This window comes from Pinus tabuliformis, chromosome X, assembly GCF_031772625.1.
Source record: "Pinus tabuliformis cultivar Carrire ecotype Pingquan chromosome X, CPIR1, whole genome shotgun sequence".
NCBI classification, from domain to species: Eukaryota; Viridiplantae; Streptophyta; class Pinopsida; order Pinales; family Pinaceae; genus Pinus; species Pinus tabuliformis.
In genome coordinates, this window is record NC_142308.1 from 459,565,104 (window position 1) to 459,584,231 (window position 19,128).

A 19,128-nucleotide genomic window follows, 5' to 3' on the forward strand; every position below is an offset into this window, starting at 1 on the left:
AACTTTGGAAAAACAATATCACAAAGAATTGATTTCTTAGATTTAATAAGTTTAGAAAGAATGAAGGTGATCACTTTTTTCCACATGATTATTTCGTAATTCAAAGTTTAATATATTGGATCTCACATTTTTATAAAATTAGTTAAAAAACAGGTCGTTGAATAGCTTTGATAATATAAATAGTGCCTTGGTGAGGGAAATCCCAAATTTTGAAAAAATAATCCATTTCTTAGATATAACAGAGAGTTGCAGGGCAGCAACTCCCTGCCTTAAGGAGGTGAGAAGAAAAAAAAGTATAGTGAGGCATGCTGAACGTCATTTACCTTCAACAAGGTTTGCATGAATGACCCATAAGAAGAGCTGCTCACTAACCGCCAATCCCAAGGATTGTACATGTGTCCTCATCATCTATGCCTTTTATTATTATTGACCAAAGAGCAGGTTGACCAAAGAGGAGTATATGCCTAGTGCAGGGTAGGCGTTCGTTACATGGTTTTGTTTGGCCTTGTTTGGCCTGGGTGTGGTGATAAACATCACTAGTGCCTTGAAGAAGGGGTCTTGTCTTACCCAACCTTACTGTCAAGCAAGAAGGAGGAAGTAAGAGAAATAAAGTGAGGTAATGCCCTGATTTGAGATGTAAATAGAACTCTTATATATAAAAACACATACTAGGGAGAGATAAACCCAAAATATGGAGTACAAGGAATGAGAACATTGACACAGACTAGGGAGAGATAAACCCAAAATCTAGAGTACAAGGAATGAGAGTAGCTCAAGGTCCGCTACCAACTGCTCTTTTACCATTTGGTCTTTTACCATCTGAGACCAAATGGTGGAAACTGAATTAGAAGATAATATGAATCATGAACTCTACTATTGTTTAGACAATGTTTCCTGCTATTGAGGTTTGGGTGTCCTGTCCTGGTTGCTAGTGAGTGGAAGCAAGCACAAGCTGCTTCGCAACTTCGAATAGATTCACCAACAGATAATCCAGTTTATTCATAAGCAGTACCTAACAGGGCATCCATAGTGAAAATAGCAGTGATTCCAGTCGCTGACTCGAGGTAACTGTAATTCTTACTCAAGTGATCCATAGGCGGCTAATAGAATCACGAAAATCACAAAGGAGAACGACGAATGCACCCAAGACATGGAGGAGATCAAGAAAGCTGGAGTGAACTTCTGCATAAATTTGTTAACTGTTGATGAACCAGTTAATTAAACACTTGGGGCCAGGCTGCTGGAAAAAGCCTTATCCAATTACTATAGTGATATTCATCAAATGGTCCCCTTGATTAGAGAGATCTTAATGTGATCTAAATCATTTTGCTTCTAGTTAAATTTATTGATAAATGAAAATTATTTAAAACAATGTAAAACTAAAAAGCTTGCGATGTTATTAAATGTAAAACTAGAAAGCCTAACAACTAGTTTCGTAGTAAGCAAGAATATAAGTAACACCAGTCAAAACAGTAGTAGGTGTTTTATCATAAGAAGCAAAAGAAGTAAAGGAAGTTCCAGCTGTCACATACAGATCCTCTATATGGGCATAAAGATCTCTAGTTAGTTTTTTTCCAGAGAAAAAAACGGTAACCTTTTATTTAAAAAATGAAAAGTTACACTAGCAGATGCATTTAAGCATTTCCATAAGCTGCCCTTTTGGGCTCGAGTGCTTTACGCACCTCACGCACCGTTAACAAGCTAACGTGCAAAAAGAGAAAGAATGAGAAAGGAGAAGAGAGAGATGAGAAAAAGAGGCAAAAACTGATTCCCGGCAGTGAGTAAAAACTCACGCTTCAAGTTTTTCTCCCCTTTTTCTTTTCAACTTTGCGCCACTCTCCTTGAGTGGGCTCGATCGAGGCTATGACTAACTGTGTTTCTGCTTTCTGTGAGACTGTTTCCTTGTCTGAGTCTGAAGTATCTGAGTGATGATGCCTTTTGATCCCTCCCATGCTTTGATCCTCACTTGCTTTCTCTGCCTGAATTGGGTAGAGCCGTGAAGTCTTGTTATCTGATGTATTTTCCTTTTGAGTCTCCATTTCTTGGGATACTTCTGCATTCTCTGCGGGGGTGTCTTCCTCTTCTGCTTCTGATTCTTCATCATCTGAGTTAGGTGGAGGGAATTGCCATCCTTTCCTCTGCTTCCCTTTCTGCTTCTTTTTACTGTTTACTTTCTTGGCTTCTGGACATGTGCTTTGTAGATGCCCTGTCTGCCTGCATAGCCTGCATCTGAAAGCAGTATTTTCATAGTCTAGTGCTTGCAGCCAATTTTGTTGTTTGTAGATCAACCTTATGTTATCTGGCAGCCCTTTGCTTAGATCTACTTCCACACAGATGCGTGTGAAAGTGTATACCCTTTCATCAATCCTCTCCAGATCTGTTTTGATATATCTTCCTATGCTGTTCCCAATTCCTTCCAGTACTTGCTCACTCCAAAAGTGAAGGGGAAGGTTATAAAGGCGGACCCAAACCGGCACTTTGGATACAGTCATATTGTTTGGATCGAAATCTGGGAACCATGGTGTTATGAACAGCCCCGATGTTCCCCAGAACCAAGGCCCATCTCTAATGATTGTGTCTCTGACTTCCGAGGATGCAAATCTGACTATGAAGAAACCCTTGGAGCATAAATGTATATCACATTCCATGGTCCAAGTGGTGAAGATCCAATGAAATAGATCCATCGGTTTTGGCCAGAAGCTGTTAAAGCGGCATATTAGGGCCTGCGTTTCATAGGACTTTACGAACTCATCAAGTCCTGTCGAATCACAGTTAAGGGCTGGGGTTTGTCCTTGCTGATCTACTATGTATGGTCTTGGTATATATCTGCCTTGATCTGGAGAGGACCCTGGATCTTTGTTGCCCTGAAGTATGTTTTTGTAGGAGGGGCCTCCCTTGGGTTGATGCTGAGGAGCTTTCCCCTTGTCCCTTCCTGTGGAGCTTTGCTGTCCCTGGGGCAGAGCCCCGCCTCTCAGCCTTAGGTTTAGAACAATGGTTGATTCGGGACCGATCTCATAACTTTCCAAGGTTCTATTTTCCTGGAGGGACCACCTACCCCTGACCAGATGTTGAAACTGGATTGGACATCCGGTCAAAGTTCGGATTTGCTGTTTCAGCTGCATGATGGTGTTTTCTGCATGAACCCACACTAAACAAGATTTCCCCTCTGTAGTTTTAATGAAAATCTGAAAGCGTGTTTTTGTTACCTGAGATCTGGGTTTCAGTTGGGTTCCTGATCCGCCTGAGCCATTGACGTTGTTGATCCGTCGGTGCTCTGTTTGTGAAGATTCTTCCAGATTTGACCACTTTGCGAGGCATTTTTCCATTTGCATGCCGATGTCTATAAAAACTCTGCTCAATCTATGTATCTTGTCCCCTATATGCTGCCTGGGTTTCCTCAATCTATGCATTTCCCCATCTTTCCGCTGCCTGGGTTTTGGGTAAACTTGTGGCTTGCTCAAATCAGGTAGATCTGGCCTGTGGCTGCATAGGATAGTCCATACAGGTATGCAGTGGGGCAGATCTACTACATGCAGACCCCAATCCTTGCATGCAAGAGGCGTCATCAGGGAGATAAGCCGAATGGACGGCAGGCTGACGAATCCTGCATAGATCAAGCCAAAACTTAAGGTTTTTCCTTCCCCGAGATGGGATCTAGACCCAGAAACGCAGGCTGATCCCGGATCTCTGGTCTCGTGCGGCTTCTCGGGCTGCATCGTCAGATCCTCCTTAAATATGTTTTGCCCTGCAAGCAAATCTGCTTTGCCGAGGGCGTCAAATATTTTCCTGTCGTTTGGCCAAAGAAACAAAAACATACCGGCTGCTTGAAGGGATTCAGAAAGATCCCGCGTCACGTTCTTGAGGCCGCTCCTGTAGAGAGCTATGGCTGTAAACGACCCTGCCTCGCCACCGCCAACGACTGTATTGCCGTTGAGTCCATTCCCATGGCTGGAGGAGATTGTTGCGTTTGCCATCTTCAGCGAAATCCTCAATCTCCCGATCCTTGCCCAACTAGGTGCGACCAATGAATTTCAAAAGCTAGCAGATGTTATTAAGAAGAGGAATTTCATTAGATCTCTAGTTAGTTAACTGAGCTTCTTTCACTATTATTTCTAAGACAAGGAGAATTTTTCCAACATAAGGAGAAGATGCAACTAAAGTTATGAGTCCACCTAATGTCTTTGGCACCGGAATTTTAGTTTGCATGGTGGAAACAGGAAATAGCTTTGTTTCACCGAAAAATAGGGAAGTAATGTGAACTGCGCCTGGTTTTTCATTTCTGATGATACCATATGGGTGGAAAATGAATAGATGGTGGATGATTCGACATCCTTACTGCATGATTATGTTAATGTGATGCATTTGGCAGTTGAAAACCTTTCAGAAGTGATTCTGGATGGGACGTTGGATTCCCCATCACCAGCGGCAACTATCGTAAGTGAACAATCACCAAGAGCATTGTTGAATTCTAAAGGCCTTCATTTACTGAACCATGCTAGTACTGATCAAGTATCAACAAAGAATCCGAAGGCCTCCCTCTTTCAAGTGATGAAAATTGATTATGGCAAGCAAAAATTCCAGTTTGCTTAAAATTGATATCATTGTAAAATAAAAATAAAAAAGATGTTCTAATTGAAATCACAGATATACCATGCCACAGACACAACTTGCTGGCAGCAAATCAATGTTACATGAAGGTCAATTTTGAAAATTTATTCATGAGAGAAAGGTTTAGGATCTGATATCCATTAGTGAAGGGCCTGGACACTGAAAGAAGACTACATGTATGGTTTGTTTGACTGTAACTTGTTCATCTTTTATCTATCTCCCGCTCCACCTCGTTTTCCGAGTCATCAAATTGACCGTGTTTTGAAAGTGTGCAACGGCTAGCAATGATGGTTAATCTAGAAGATGGATAATAGATTGATTGCTCCAATCTAACCCAGTGAGCAATCCCAGTCTGCTTTCAACAGAAGGGCCTACCCTTTCTTTCTTGCTTGGTGAGGGCCAGATTCCACCCAGTGCTCGTTTGTTTACTTTCCTGTTAAAAACTAACCATAAGTTATGATTTATGTAAACAGTTTTAGCCTTTTAATGTCTATCAAAAGAGTATCAGCAAGGTAGTGACAAAAAAATTCCAAGCACTTCAAAAGTCACATGGGATGTCTCTTCGTCAAACAAATCAAACAAAATATACAGGGGTTATTCCACTTCTTGCAAAGAAGGTGAATTGTCTTTTCCATACCCGACTCTAGCTCCCCGCGCTGTTGGTTGTAATGCTGCTACCCCTGTCTTTGCTGGTGATTGATAGATCAAATGGAACCTTTGGCACTTGAGTGAATGATGGAATGCTTGCTTGATGAGCTCAAACTGTAACCTTTGGCACTTGATTTGATGTGTGATTGCTTGCTTGATGGAACTAAGAATGCCCACCGGTATAAAGATTCATCCTTCTGGCTGGATGGACTGATTGGATTGATACTACGACTGGCTTTGAAACTACTGAAATTGCACTCGACATATCTCCATCTCTCTCTATTCGACCTGGTTCTCTAGTTGCTGTACGTACCTCCTCCCGAAGCAATTCAATTTCTCAAAGTGTTATAAGTTCTGTAATTAAGGATGGTGGAATTTCAAACCATCCTCCTAGCCAGGATGCAGGGCTTTCAAGCCAGGATGTAACACTTTCAAGCCAGGATGTAGGCCTTTTAGTGATGCAAGGATTACAATGATGCAAAATCATTGAAGGTCCGCCATCTCGTAGGGGCATCGACCATTTCCATTATTTTTCATCGAAATTTTTCATCAAAGGTAGCGACAGGGCACCAACCATTCTGAACAGACAAAATGAAAACAGGCGAACACGAAAATAGATGAACGTTCATGAAGGCGGTTCATGAATAGGTATGATAAATTATTGCTATGTGGGTAGTGACGGGTGGCCAGAGTACATGACATAGCCATGTGGTTATCGGATAGGTGTAGTAAGGGACCAAATGACATTAGCCATGTGGTTACGTGATAGGTGTACCTGTATATATGCTTACTTGAAGCAACCAAATAACATTTAACATTTAATTCCAGGAACTAAAGTTAGCATTAGTTTGCACTCCATCAACGTGAATAAAATATATACCATATTATGCATGCTTATGGCCTCCCTGCCTCGGGAAGAGGCCAAATAAGACCGAGAAAAATGCTATTGGCTCCCAAAAATTAATTCATAAATTTTATAGGTTGATAAAATTTGAGTGCCTAAAAACTTAAGTTAATTATGGCAAGGACTAATTCTAAAGGCATCAATCGGATTACTATAGTCCCAGCTGCGAGGCAGGGACTAATAAGTTATGAAAGAGGAAGGTATTCACTTTCTCAATAAATGATCATTCAATGTGTCAAAGTTTAATATATTAGATTTCACATTTTTAAGATAAAATAGATGTTATTGTTTTATAAAAATGAAAATAAAAATCAAAGTGAAAATAAAATAAAATGATATGACAATAAAAATTAAAATATTATATATATATTAAATGAGAGTAATCTACCGAGGCGGAGGAATTGCCTGGATGGCCAAAAGTGGCCGGAATCCAAGGAAAAAAATTAAAATTAAAATTATTTTTGCAGAGGCAGTGTTTGAATCATGGTTTTGATGGTGGAAATTGGTTCAACACCATCAAAAACTTTTAGGGCACCAAAAATTATAAAATTTGACAACTTTTACTTGGACTTACAAAAATTTATGCCAAATTTTTCAAAATATGTCCGGAATTTCCATAACTTTCAAAACAAAAAAACACAATTCTTAAACTATGGCATTTAAATGTAATAATTTATATTAATAAAATTATATATATATATATATATATATATATATATATATATATAATTAAAATTTTTAATATGTTATTTAATTTATTTAGTTAAATTATATAAAAAAATTAAAATTAAAATAATTTTATTAAAACTAAGATAAAATTAAAATTAAAATGAACCATATTAAATGATAATAAAAAAATTAAAATTAAAATTAAAATAATTTTATTAAAACTAAGATAAAATTAAAATGAAAATGAACCATATTAAATGATTCAAACACTTCCATTCAAGAGTTTCAATATATTTTTTATCAAAAGATTTTACTGAATTATATATATATATATATATATATATATATATATATATAATACAAAAAAAATTATTTATGTATATAAAATCAATATAAACTTATTTAACTCCAAAAGAATCAAATTTAACTTAATATAAAATTTTTCCAATTTTTTTTTTTTTTAATTGCAATGTAAAAAAAATTAATCTTCTATCATTAAAATGAATATATACTAATTTTGACCACCTCATATTACCATTGGTTCAAACTTGAATTAGAGACTTGTATCCAATATTCTCACAAAGTGGAAGTGTTCCTTACACAAAAGGAAAAGGAAAAGGAACTTGGAAAAGAATCTATGTAAACTTATTTTAACTTTAAAAAATCAAATTTATTTTATATAAAATTTTCTTCAAATTTTATATTCAATTTTTTTTTTTTTAAATTATAATGTAAGAAAATTAATTCTCTGTAATTAAAATGAATATACTAATTTTGACAATCTCATTAAAATATATAATCTAGAGTTAATTATAGTGCAATTTTTTGGACTTTCACTAAATAAAAAATTGAGGTGAAATCTTGATTTGTATTATTTAAACTAATTTAGTTTAAATGTATACATAGATTTACCACATTGAAACACTTTGATTGTGCAACTACCCATGGAATTTGTAAAACACTTTGATTGTGCAACTACCCATGGAATTTGTAAGATTCACCACCCTGAATAACCATAAAACACTTTAATTGTTCAACTACCCATGAAACCTCCCATTTCAATACAGCGAGATTTTAAATAAATTAAACCAGAAAAACTCACCTGAAAATCTTCCAAAAAATTTCAAGAAAATTACACACCCCACCTTGACATTACATATACAAATTTAAACTGGTAATGGCGCGGGTGAACAAATTCCTCACGTGAAAGTAAAGAAGCAAAAATACGGGAAAGCAGGGTGGGAGTCAGATGAGTTAATAAACTTAACCACAGTTTACGCTTGCCAGTACACTTCTACTGGAATTTCTAGGATTCTCACACCCTCACCGCATTTATTACATTTCTCGGCTCTTGTAAGCCCAACTCCACCCTCACAGTGCGAAGCCATCTCCCATCTGTGGAGCAGAAGCATAGTGCTCTGTAATCGCCTCAAGAAAATCCTCACGCTCCAATTACAGGTAACATCGAAGCAAATCAACGTTTTTCAGTTTTATATTTTTTCTCTTTAGTTACCAGTTCGGATTCCAGAGCCCTGAACACAGAGTAGCATTTGCTTTTGTCTGTTTTCCATTCCGAGCATTTGGGGTTTTCAGATTTCGCCATACTTGGAGCTTCAAGCTGTCCAATTAGTGTAGTTTGTCAATACTCAGTGCAGGAGCTTTGGAACTCTCTGAATTCGCGCGCTGTTGCAAAACCAGGAGCTGCATTGCTAGGGCTGTAAAATTGGTAACTTTACTTTTTGTTTTCGCTTGTTGGGGTTTTAACGGATTCTCTAATGTTTTCTTGGACTATGCTGCAATTTTGCAAAATCTTGTTAATTGGCTCGTTCTTGGACAACTTGTTGGATCCCGACCTTGCGTCTATTACGTGGTTTGCAGATCTGAATATGAGTTGGCAAACATCTTCAGATTTCGTGTTTTGAGCGTTGGAGGAGCGGGTTTCTGGGAGCTTCAAGGTCCGGAAGATCCCAGGTGAGGATTTATTTTCACTATATCGAACGAAATGTTAACTATGGTCAGAGTGAGCATTATTGCTACACACGAATTATTATTTCGTGTGGGTGGCCCAATGTATCACAGATGGGACAAATATATGAACATGTGTCACATGTAGGGCTACGCATTATATTAATTAGTCATAATGAGTAATGTCCAACGAAAGCTCTGTGAGGATATAAAACTACGAGAACGAAGCGTGGAGATTGAGAGAGGAGGGTTTGTGATTTTTATAGCGGTACCAAGGTTGGACAATACCATCCTTAATTCTCCCCAATCTTTGCAACATGGAATTTTATCACAACATAAATGCCTCTTCCAGTCTTTCCAATCTCCACCTTTGATTGTTTGTTACTTTATTTCTCTTCGCAATTGTGTATGTGTGCATTAATTCCCCATATGGATGGTATCACGGCTTTGATTTTTAATCATGATATATCGCACCATTAATGTTTCCCAATTTTATTGCTGGTAGAGTCGCAACAGACTAGAGAGTGACGATCAAATTTATAACAAACTTCAGGTATTCATGTTTATGCTCGGTGTTTGAAGGTGGATGCCATTTCAGGTCATTTCTGGTTACCTCAATCGCCGCTTGGACGTGTTGATCTGTTCGTGAAATGGGGCTTTGCAAAAGCTGATCTAAAGAGGTTGTTTTGAGGGTTGCGTTTGGCCTGGGAATTTGTACCGGGGTTCACGTTCAAGTTCAGGGTAAAGAATGAGTAACAAGGATCTTCTGACGATTCATCCGACTGAACTTAAATTTCCGTGTAAGTGTTAAAACATTCAGTTTTGATTGATTTTTGTGAAAGCATTTAGCCCTCATATTAGATCAAAATGATTAAGTTAGCTATTTTGCAGATAGATTACATTGTAGCTCTTTGTGACAGAGTTACATAGAGTTCCAAGGTTCTGTCTGGGATTTCATGTAGTTATAGATAATTGTATATCTGTCTGTTATTTATAAATTTTCTTCAACAGAATTTTCCAAGAAATGAATTCATTATGATCTAGTTGCTAGTGGGTGAAAAATGCTAGCGAATGGTAATAAGCGTAAGTCTGACATATGCCCTTTCAAACTCAACATAGTCCCCAGTGCCATTTTACTTGTACATGTTTTTGGAAAGTTGTTTCAGCGCAAATGACATATGCCCTTCTGCCATGGACCATGGTTGAGTGTTTCCAGCAATTTTGCCGCATAGGGTTGGCTTGAGCTTTTGCTAGTTCTTTTTCTAAAGAAACTTTACGACTTTCAGTAGTATAATTTTGAAACTTCTATTAAATACTGGATTTTGGATGTGTGGAGCAGTCGAACTGAAGAAGCAGAGTTCATGTTCTCTTCAGTTGGTAAATAACTCAGATCATTATGTGGCCTTCAAGGTATTCTAATACCATCATGTCTTGTTTTCATGCATCTCTCATATATGATTCTATTTTGTCATACAATACAAATGGCTCATATGAATGACTTATCAATTTGCAAAGCCGAATGTTATTTATCAGTTTGCATTATAAAGCCGAAGGTTTGGGCATTGATGAACACTTTTATTTGAAATTGAATTAAATCTTTGATCTTTTAAATTCTGGTAGGTGAAAACTACATCCCCAAAGAAGTATTGTGTACGACCCAACACTGGAGTTGTCCTGCCTAAGTCTACCTGTGATGTTATAGGTACCAGCTTTCTTGCTCAATCCTGATCATGTTGGTTTCATGTTTCTCAGCTGTATTGGCAGCAAACTATTGCAGTTATAGTATTTGCAATACGTCGTATTTGCAATACGTCGTATTTGCTGCTGTTTATGCACATTCTTTATTGTCTTTTGTAGTCACCATGCAATCACAGCGAGAAGCCCCTCCTGATCTGCAGTGCAAAGACAAATTTCTTGTGCAGAGCGTTGTAGCACCTTATGGGGTAGATCAGAAGGATATCACTCAGGAAATGGTAAGATAATTTTATCTCAGAGGCTCTTAGTGCCTCAATTCATGTAATTTACTTTTTTCACATGTGAACAATGAGTGCTTTATGCAGTTCAATAAGGAGGATGGGAAGGTTGTTGAGGAGTGCAAGCTCAGGGTGGTTTATGCTCCTCCACCCCAACCTCCTTCTCCAGTTCCTGAAGGATCAGAAGAGGGCCTATCTCCAAGGGCATCTGACAGTGGAAAACAGAATACTGGCTTGTTTGAAGCGGTGAGTGTTATGTTTATACAATCTTGTTTCTAGTTAGTCACGCTTCTATCAGTATGTACAGATGTGGGTGTTTGCTTAGTTGTCTAAACATTGTGGTTTCTCCTTATAAGAAATAACATGCTGTTCAATATGGTCAAGATTGACTTTATCGTAAAGGTGGCCTTCTTATGTAACATACGCTCATTTTTTTACATTCACATATCAACAGGCGCCCAAAGAACTTGGTGAATTGAAGGCAAAACTTACTGAGGTCAGCAAAACCCTGCTTTTTATTATCAGTAGTGCAATTAATATATGGTGAATGTTTGGTTATTTTGTTATAATTGGTACAATGATGAAAAGACATCGTGGCAAAAAAGGTCAGAGATTTGGTGCATGATTGGAATGTGATTTTTTTTCACAAATTGGATAGCTTTGCTTATTCATACAATGTCAAGAGTATTGCTTGGACCAAACATTATTAACTCGGACCAAACATTATTAACTCTTTCAAATTTATACTGGTTCAATTGAAAGCAATGAATGAAGTAGGATGAAATTTGGAAATGTTTATGTATATACTTTACTCCATGTTTTGTTGTTGTGGTTGTAAATTAAAAGCTTTATTGCATCAGAATGTCTTCAAAACCGGTGTACAATGCCGTTTCTTCTTATCATGTAGGGGGATTCTCACAACCTCCAGTGATATCAGTGTTGAAGGAAATGTAACTAGGTTCGGTCTTCATAAATGTACTTTTTATATTTGTATTTATTCAAGAAAAGAAATATTATTATAATATATGTCAATGAGTTTCTTGCTCATTGAAATAGGTCTAGCACTATTTAAAGTGCTATACGTAAGTCAAGTAGTCAAAAGAAAAGGTTGAAGACCTCAAGGGCATGTTACACCTTGTATAAATATGTATTAAAGTCAAGAGAATACCTCCAAGCAAAGTCAAGTCTCCTCCTATATTCAGGCAAGAAGCTCCTTCAAGCATGCAATACCACCAAGGAAACCATCTGAAATCTACTCTTCTAGTCGGCCTGCAAACAATTAACTAGTTGGCCTACATGTCGGCCTAGAGGAGGGACAATCCTCTATATATAGAGGCTTCCCACTCCCTCATAAAGAAGACAACGCAAGCTCTGAAATCAGTGAAGAGACAAGCTGAGAAGGAAGGTAAGGGAAGTCTAATGGGTCTCCAAAAGTGCAACGAAGGAAGGAGGAAACTTAACAAAGGTTAGGGACTGTTTCTAGGGCTAGAAACAGTCACACGTGCGAGGATAAGGAGGACAAACTGCGGATATAGCAGCAACAAGTTTTCAGTGCAAGATTCCTTGGTGTTTGGGCTAGTCACTAGGCCTACAAGGCCTCCCAAGTCAAGCGACAAAGTCCCTTTCTCTAGCGAAGGAAAAGGACCCTAATTCTCTAGGGTACCTCTCACGTGCGAGAATTAGGGCTGCACTGCTGTTATAACAACCCTCCTTTGACAGTCATAAAAGTTCATTGGTTGGCTAAGAGAGAGAAGGGATCATCATAAAGGAAGTATCTCATCTAAGGCATGTCTTCTAGAGCAAGTATAATAAGACTTGCCAACAATTGAAAGAAGAATGAAGCGCTGGAAGAAGGAAGATGAAGTGCCGGAAAATGAAGTACCGAAAGAAGTGTTGGGGAACAAAGTGTCGGGAAACAAGGTGCAAAAACAGGGAAGCATTTGACTTGTGCTTGGAGGATATTCTTGTCAAGGGTCTAGGGTTTGGCATTGATCAATAAGAAGCTTCAATAAGAGAAACTTACTAAAGGGTTTTCCTCTCAAGAGAAGAGAGGTTTTGGCCTTGGCAGAGAGCCAACATCTTGTGATCTTGTTTTTATGTTTTGGTAGTAGTTTGATGAAGTACAAACATATGCATTAATAATAATAAGAAGAAGATTAAGCTAACAAGAAAAGCAAAAAGACTCCACAAATTGTTATTAAGTAACGAAGAATCACACTACACCACTTTGCCCTAAATTCTTCAACATGGTATCGAAGCTAAGGTGACACATCAAGGAAAGGGCAACTCAAGAACACTCATCAAGGAGAAGCATCTACAAAGTTGAAGTATCAAGCCTAGAAGTCTCAATCACTTGAAGGACGAGAAGGGTCTACAATACATCATTCATCAAGGAGGTTTACAAAGCTAGAAGAAGAACCTTACATAAAGGCACCTATAAAGAAGAGTAGATTGAAGCAGGACCTACATCAAGCTACAAGTCTTCAAGCAAATCTCATCATCTAGCAAGTCCACTTGGAGAAAGCAACTTGAAGAACATCAAGATCCAGGGAAGGCAAGCCATCAAGTCTCCAAAGAGGAAGCAAATCCACGACATCTCAAAAATTTATCAAGTACATGTCCTCTTTTGAATATACATCAATGTCTTTTTGCAAGGAAAGCAATAAATTGGTAGGTACCAATAACTTTCTTGCATGGAAGAAGAGGATTGATCTACTTCTCAAGGAGAATGAACTCCTAGAACATGTCAAAGGGAATATCACTATCCTTGCTAAGGAACAAACTCAAGCCTTAGCCAAGTACAATAAGGATGAGACAAGAGCTCAAAAGATTCTGATAGAATCAATCAAAGACTCTCTCATTCCCTATGTCTCCAAATTCGAGACATCGAAAGAAATTTATGATAAGCTAGTAGAGCTATTCTCGGTATCCACAATCGGAGAAGTGATATCTTTGAGGAATGAATTGTACAAGATGAAGATAACAAAGGAAGGAATAGCTTCCTACTTCATGAAACTCTCTAAAATGAGAGATCAACTTCAAGAGCTTGGGGAAGTCATTTCTGACAGAGAGATGACAATTGTAGTACTCAATGCTCTACTTGAGGAGTGGGGAAACTTCACATCAAGCATATATGCCAAGAAGGAAGCAACCACTCAGTGAAATGTGGTCTCTATGCATAACAGAGGAAACCAAACTTAAGGCAAAGGAAGATATGGGATCAAAGGAGCAAGCATTTGCTACCATGGCCAAGAGAAAGGGTAAATTTGGCAAATTTGGTCCATGAAGAACAAACAACAAAGACATATCCAAAATCCAATGTTTTCGATGCCAAGAATATGGACACTACAAAAGGAATTGTTCCAAGCTTAAGAAGGACAACAACAACAAAAGAAAGTGGGAAGAAGCTCACATAACTCAAGAGGTGAAAGAAGAAGGAAAGAAGCAAAAGAAGGAAGATCCTCCGGATCTCTACTATGACTAGGTCAAACTCTTTACTTCTAGACTTCTTTCAAAGTTTTGAGTAGGATAGGAGCATGTAGGAATAGATTAAAATTGCATGGCTAGAAACATCCTCTAGAATCTAGAAGCATGATGTACATAGAGTTCTAGATACTCATGAAGATATAACATTTATGATAAGAACAAAAATGCATGAGTAGAAATATCTTTTAGAATATAGGAGCATGGCAAATATAGCTCAAGATATTCATGTAGAAGAAGCACACCTAGCATAGGACCTCATCTACAATTAAAGAAAATTGATCATAAAAAGGAATCTTAGAAGGCCTCCATCATCAAAAGAAAAGAAACATTTGCAAGGCAAGGATCTTTAAGATCCTATGATGGAATCTTCGAAAGAAGGTTCATGGACCAAAGCAGATGTCTCATTGGGAATCCTAGTCATGGGATTCAAGAAAAGGATGATATGCAGGCAAGCTAAGATGAAGCAAGAAGGGCCACACCAAGGAAAACCAACTGAAGCTAAGATGATCAAAGGAGAATCAAGATGAGGTATGTATGCCTCAAAGTTTAGTCATGTTATCATTTGTATATTATTGAGTCATGGGAATAGTTCTATAACATGATCAAGTATGAAAGAATCTCTTTCACCAAGGACATGCTCGAAGGCATGTACTACAATGCATTGAAGGTCAATAAAAGAATATGCTCACATAAGGAGTATAAGATTGCTGACTACGAAGTAAGAAGAAAAGCTGACTAGTCCAGGAAGCAAGCAATGAAGAAATACACTCACAAGAAGCATAAGATGGTTGACCTATCTATCTAAGAAGAAGCAAATGAAGAAAGAGATCAAGAATGTGGAAGAACAGCATGATCACTGAGAATCACTATTTGACAAGATACTTTGAAGATATCTCTCGAAAGAAGGCAGGACCACTTTGACAAAGGAAGATGTAGATAACTGATTCTACTCTATGAAGATGTTATGATGAAGAAACCATCCAACAAAAAGCAATGTTGAAGCAATATCAGGGTGAAGTCATGATGGGCTACTAGGTTGAAGCATGTAAACACGCAAGTACAACGAAGCATCCATGAGAAGAGTATTCTGAAGCATGGACAAGATGACAAAGGAGTAGCCTAAATGACAAGAAAAACTGATGAATGACAAGAAATCCACTTTCCACGAAGGAAGCAAGACATGACAACCCAGGAAGGAAAGTGATCGATGGATGGTGCCCTACCTAGAAGAAGTTCGAACAAAGACTTCATGACATCAAAGAAAGGAAGAAGATCAAGCAGCTGAAGGACACCCGAAGAAGAAGTTGCTGATGAATGAAAGAGTCCCTAGTTAAGAGGGAGCTCTGATAGGTCCCTGATCAAGAGGGAGTTTTGGATCACCCTTGATTACAAAGGAGTGACAATTGTGTTTTCCATTTCATGGGTCATGCACTAGACCAGGACTAACAACCGTAAGTCTAGATGAAGGCCATGAATGGAAATGTAGACACAAGATAGACACAACATTCTTGTCTTCACTTGGGAAGAAAGAATGGGAGGATTAGGTAATCATTTGGCATTCGATACTCTTTGAGGATGTGTAGGGCATCCAAGACAAGAGTAGGCAAGAGGACCGATATTCTTTGAGGGTTGGGAACCCAAGATAAGAATAGTCCTATAAGGTCATACTCAGAGAACACCCGGGTGGGTATGTACCTTGAGAGACAATGATGAAGGTGTCTATAAATCATTGGTCTCGTGAGCGTTGTAGCTCATGGTCTCGTAGAGAGATGGAGCTGTTAGTCAAGGCCTTGCACTATGACAATGCTGATGAATATGATGCTATAACAGATGGATTGCAAATCTGGTTTCTCTTATGTGAATTCTTCAAGATTGATAATAGCCAAACACCTTGGAATATTGTATGAATACCTCCCTAGTTAAGAGGGAGTGTTGAAGGAAATGTAACTAGGTTCGGTCTTCATAAATGTACTTTTGATATTTGTATTTATTCAAGAAAAGAAATATTATTTTTATAATATATGTCAATGAGTTTCTTGCTCATTGAAATAGGTCTAACACTATTTAAAGTGCTATAGGTAAGTCAAATAGTCAAAATAAAAGGTTGAAGACCTTAAGGGCATGTTACACCTTGTATAAATATGTATTAAGGTCAAGAGAATACCTCCAAGCAAAGTCAAGTCTCCTCCTATATTCAGGCACCATTAAGAAGCTCCTTCAAGCATGCAATACCACTAAGGAAACCATTCGAAATCTACTCTTCTAGTCGGCGTGCAAACAATTAACTAGTCAGCCTACATGTTGGCCTAGAGGAGGGACAGTCCTCTATATATAGAGGTTGTCCACTCCCTCATAAAGAAGACAACACAAGCTCTGAAATCAGCGAAGAGACAAGCCGAGAAGGAAGGTAAGGGAAGTCTAAAGGGTCTCCAAAAGTGTAGCGAAGGAAGGAGGAAACTCAACGAAGGTTAAGGACTGTTTCTAGGGCTAGAAACAGTCACACGTGCGAGGATAAGGAGGACAAACTGCGGATATAGCAGCAACAAGTTTTCAGTGCAAGATTCATTGGTGTTTGGGCTAGTCACTAGGCCTACAAGGCCTCCCAAGTCAAGCGAAGAAGTCCCTCTCTCTAGCGAAGGAAAATGACCCTAATTCTCTAGGGTACCTCTCACACATGCAAGAATTAGGGTTGCACTGTTGTTATAACAACCCTCCCTTGACAGTCTTGAAAGTTCATTGGTTGCCTAAGAGAGAGAAGGGATCATCACAAGCGGAGTATCTCATCTAATGCATGTCTTCTAGAGCAAGCATAATAAGACTTACTAACAATTGAAAGAAGAACGAAGTGCCAGAAGCAGGAAGATGAAGTGCTGGAAAATGAAGTACCAGAAGAAGTGCCAGGAAGCAAGGTGCAGAAAGAGGGAAGGGCTTGACTTGTGCTTGGAGGATATTCTTGTCAGGGGTCTATGGTTTGGCATTGGTCAATAAGAAGCTTCAATAAGAGAAACTTACTAAAGGGTTTCCCTCTCAAGAGAAGAGAGGTTTTGGCCCTGGTAGAGAGCCAACATCTTGTGTTCTTCTTTTTATGTTTTGGTAGCAATTTGATGAAGTATACACATATGCATTAATAATAATAAGAAGAAGATTAAGCTAACAAGAAAAGTAAAAAGACTCCACAAATTGTTATCAAGTAACGAAGAATCACACTACACCACTTTGCCCTAGATTCTTCAACAATCAGGTGAATCACCCAACTATCTTCTTCAAAAAAACCAAAAAACATAACCAGACATTCTGGTTACATAGTACAAAACATAGGAAGGGACCAGATATGCCAGTAGACTTGTAGACCACTAAGAGTCAGAGGGAGAAATAAGAGCTGGGTCCTTTGCACTCGAACTAGGAAGAGCAGGAGAATGAGAGTCACATTGAAAATTCCCTTCTACATGTGCCAGCCTTGCATCAAGCCTATCAATGAAAAATACTATTTCCTCAACATTCTTTTAATAAATTAATATCTTCCAGTGAAGCAAGCACATTGTATCTCTTCACTTGTTTATCCTTCAACACCATGCTAAGTAGGGTCTTCATCTGCCAGTGTAGTGCAAATGAGTTGAGGCAATGCTTTTTTCGTCCCCTAACACATTGTATCTCTTCACTTGTTTATCCTTCAGCACCATGCTCAGTAGGGTCTTCATCTGCCAGTGTAGTGCAATTTAGTTGAGGTAGTGCTTTCTTCGTCCCCTACTATGACTAGGGTCAGGAACCCAACAAGAAACCTCTTTCATTGTTTTAGAGTCAAAATAAGATTACCTCTCAGCACCCACCATGGTGTCCAAATTTCTGATTTCTTCCCAAGTCTCAAGAGGGACAACATTGAAATAAGTCTCGGCCAAGTCTTGGGCAAATATCTGGGTCTTTTGTTGGCCCTATGAGATATTGCTGTTGCCACCCCTCCTACTATGCATGCGTTGCGTGCGAGGCATGACTCGCGGGAGAGGCTTAGTTCTCAATTTTCTACACGAAATAAGTCTCGGCCAAGTCTTGGGCAAATATCTGGGTCTTTTGTTGGCCCTATGAGATATTGCTGTTGCCACCCCTCCTACTATGCATGCGTTGCGTGCGAGGCATGACTCGCGGGAGGGGCTTAGTTCTCAATTTTCTACACGAGTGCCCACAACCAGCGATTAGATGAGTGTGCCAACTTGGAACATGAACACTTACATTACACTGATTGACAATAAAACCAATATTGACTCTAGACACTAGTTGTGTGGGTTTATTTTATTTATAATACAAGACTTTCTTTGTTTTCTACAAATACAACATGTATAGTATAATATTTCCCTAAAACAAATTTTCCAATAGAAAGTTTTGTTGTTGTTGTAAGTACTCTATTTAAAGCTTAAAACTCAATAAAAGCATGAGAATTGTTAGCTAATTTATATGTTAAACCCTGTTACATTAAATTATCAATCCAGGATTTATAAACTTCAAAATGCTGGACATCATCATGAAGCATTCTTCTATTCTCTTCTTTGGTTTTGGCCTGCATAGGTCTGAGGTAGGTTTGTGGAGAATTGGTTCGCACGAAGTTGAAATTGCAGGGTTCGTAGTTCACATTTCTATTTTAGGGTTTTGAGCCTCAGCCATAGGCTTCCCATGGTGAAATCTCGGCTACAACTACACCCAAGCTGACTCCTCCGTGTGGCTGAAGCCTCTCAGCCGCACACACAACCCGTCTTCCCTGTAGTTGGAAAGTAGGGTTTGTTTTTTACTGTTGCCGTAGTTGACCGAAGTTGGATACAATCTGGTGAAGTAATATCTGATCAATACTTTTGCGGGGATCATCTTTTGGATCTTGTTTGGTTGATT

The 19,128-nt window shown here is 38.5% G+C and overlaps 1 protein-coding gene across 7 annotated transcripts in view; it reads left to right on the forward strand.

Moving 5' to 3' along the window:
- Positions 1–8,106: 8,106 nt before the first annotated feature.
- The window catches only part of LOC149140600 (vesicle-associated protein 1-2-like), a 60,158-nt gene continuing 49,136 nt past the window's right edge, over positions 8,107–19,128 (forward strand). Inside the window, exons 1-9 of one of the 7 annotated variants that reach the window (XM_089450050.1) lie at positions 8,107–8,287; positions 8,423–8,555; positions 8,708–8,800; positions 9,393–9,594; positions 10,134–10,204; positions 10,415–10,496; positions 10,652–10,767; positions 10,855–11,013; positions 11,222–11,263. In XM_089450050.1, coding sequence (XP_089306176.1) covers positions 9,543–9,594; positions 10,134–10,204; positions 10,415–10,496; positions 10,652–10,767; positions 10,855–11,013; positions 11,222–11,263 — 522 coding nt within the window. In that variant the 5' untranslated portion in view covers positions 8,107–8,287; positions 8,423–8,555; positions 8,708–8,800; positions 9,393–9,542. Of the gene's footprint in view, positions 8,288–8,422; positions 8,556–8,707; positions 8,801–8,949; positions 9,071–9,347; positions 9,595–10,133; positions 10,205–10,414; positions 10,497–10,651; positions 10,768–10,854; positions 11,014–11,221; positions 11,264–19,128 lie in introns of those variants that run through there. The other 6 variants (XM_089450051.1, XM_089450048.1, XM_089450047.1 and 3 more) reach the window with 6 other exon arrangements.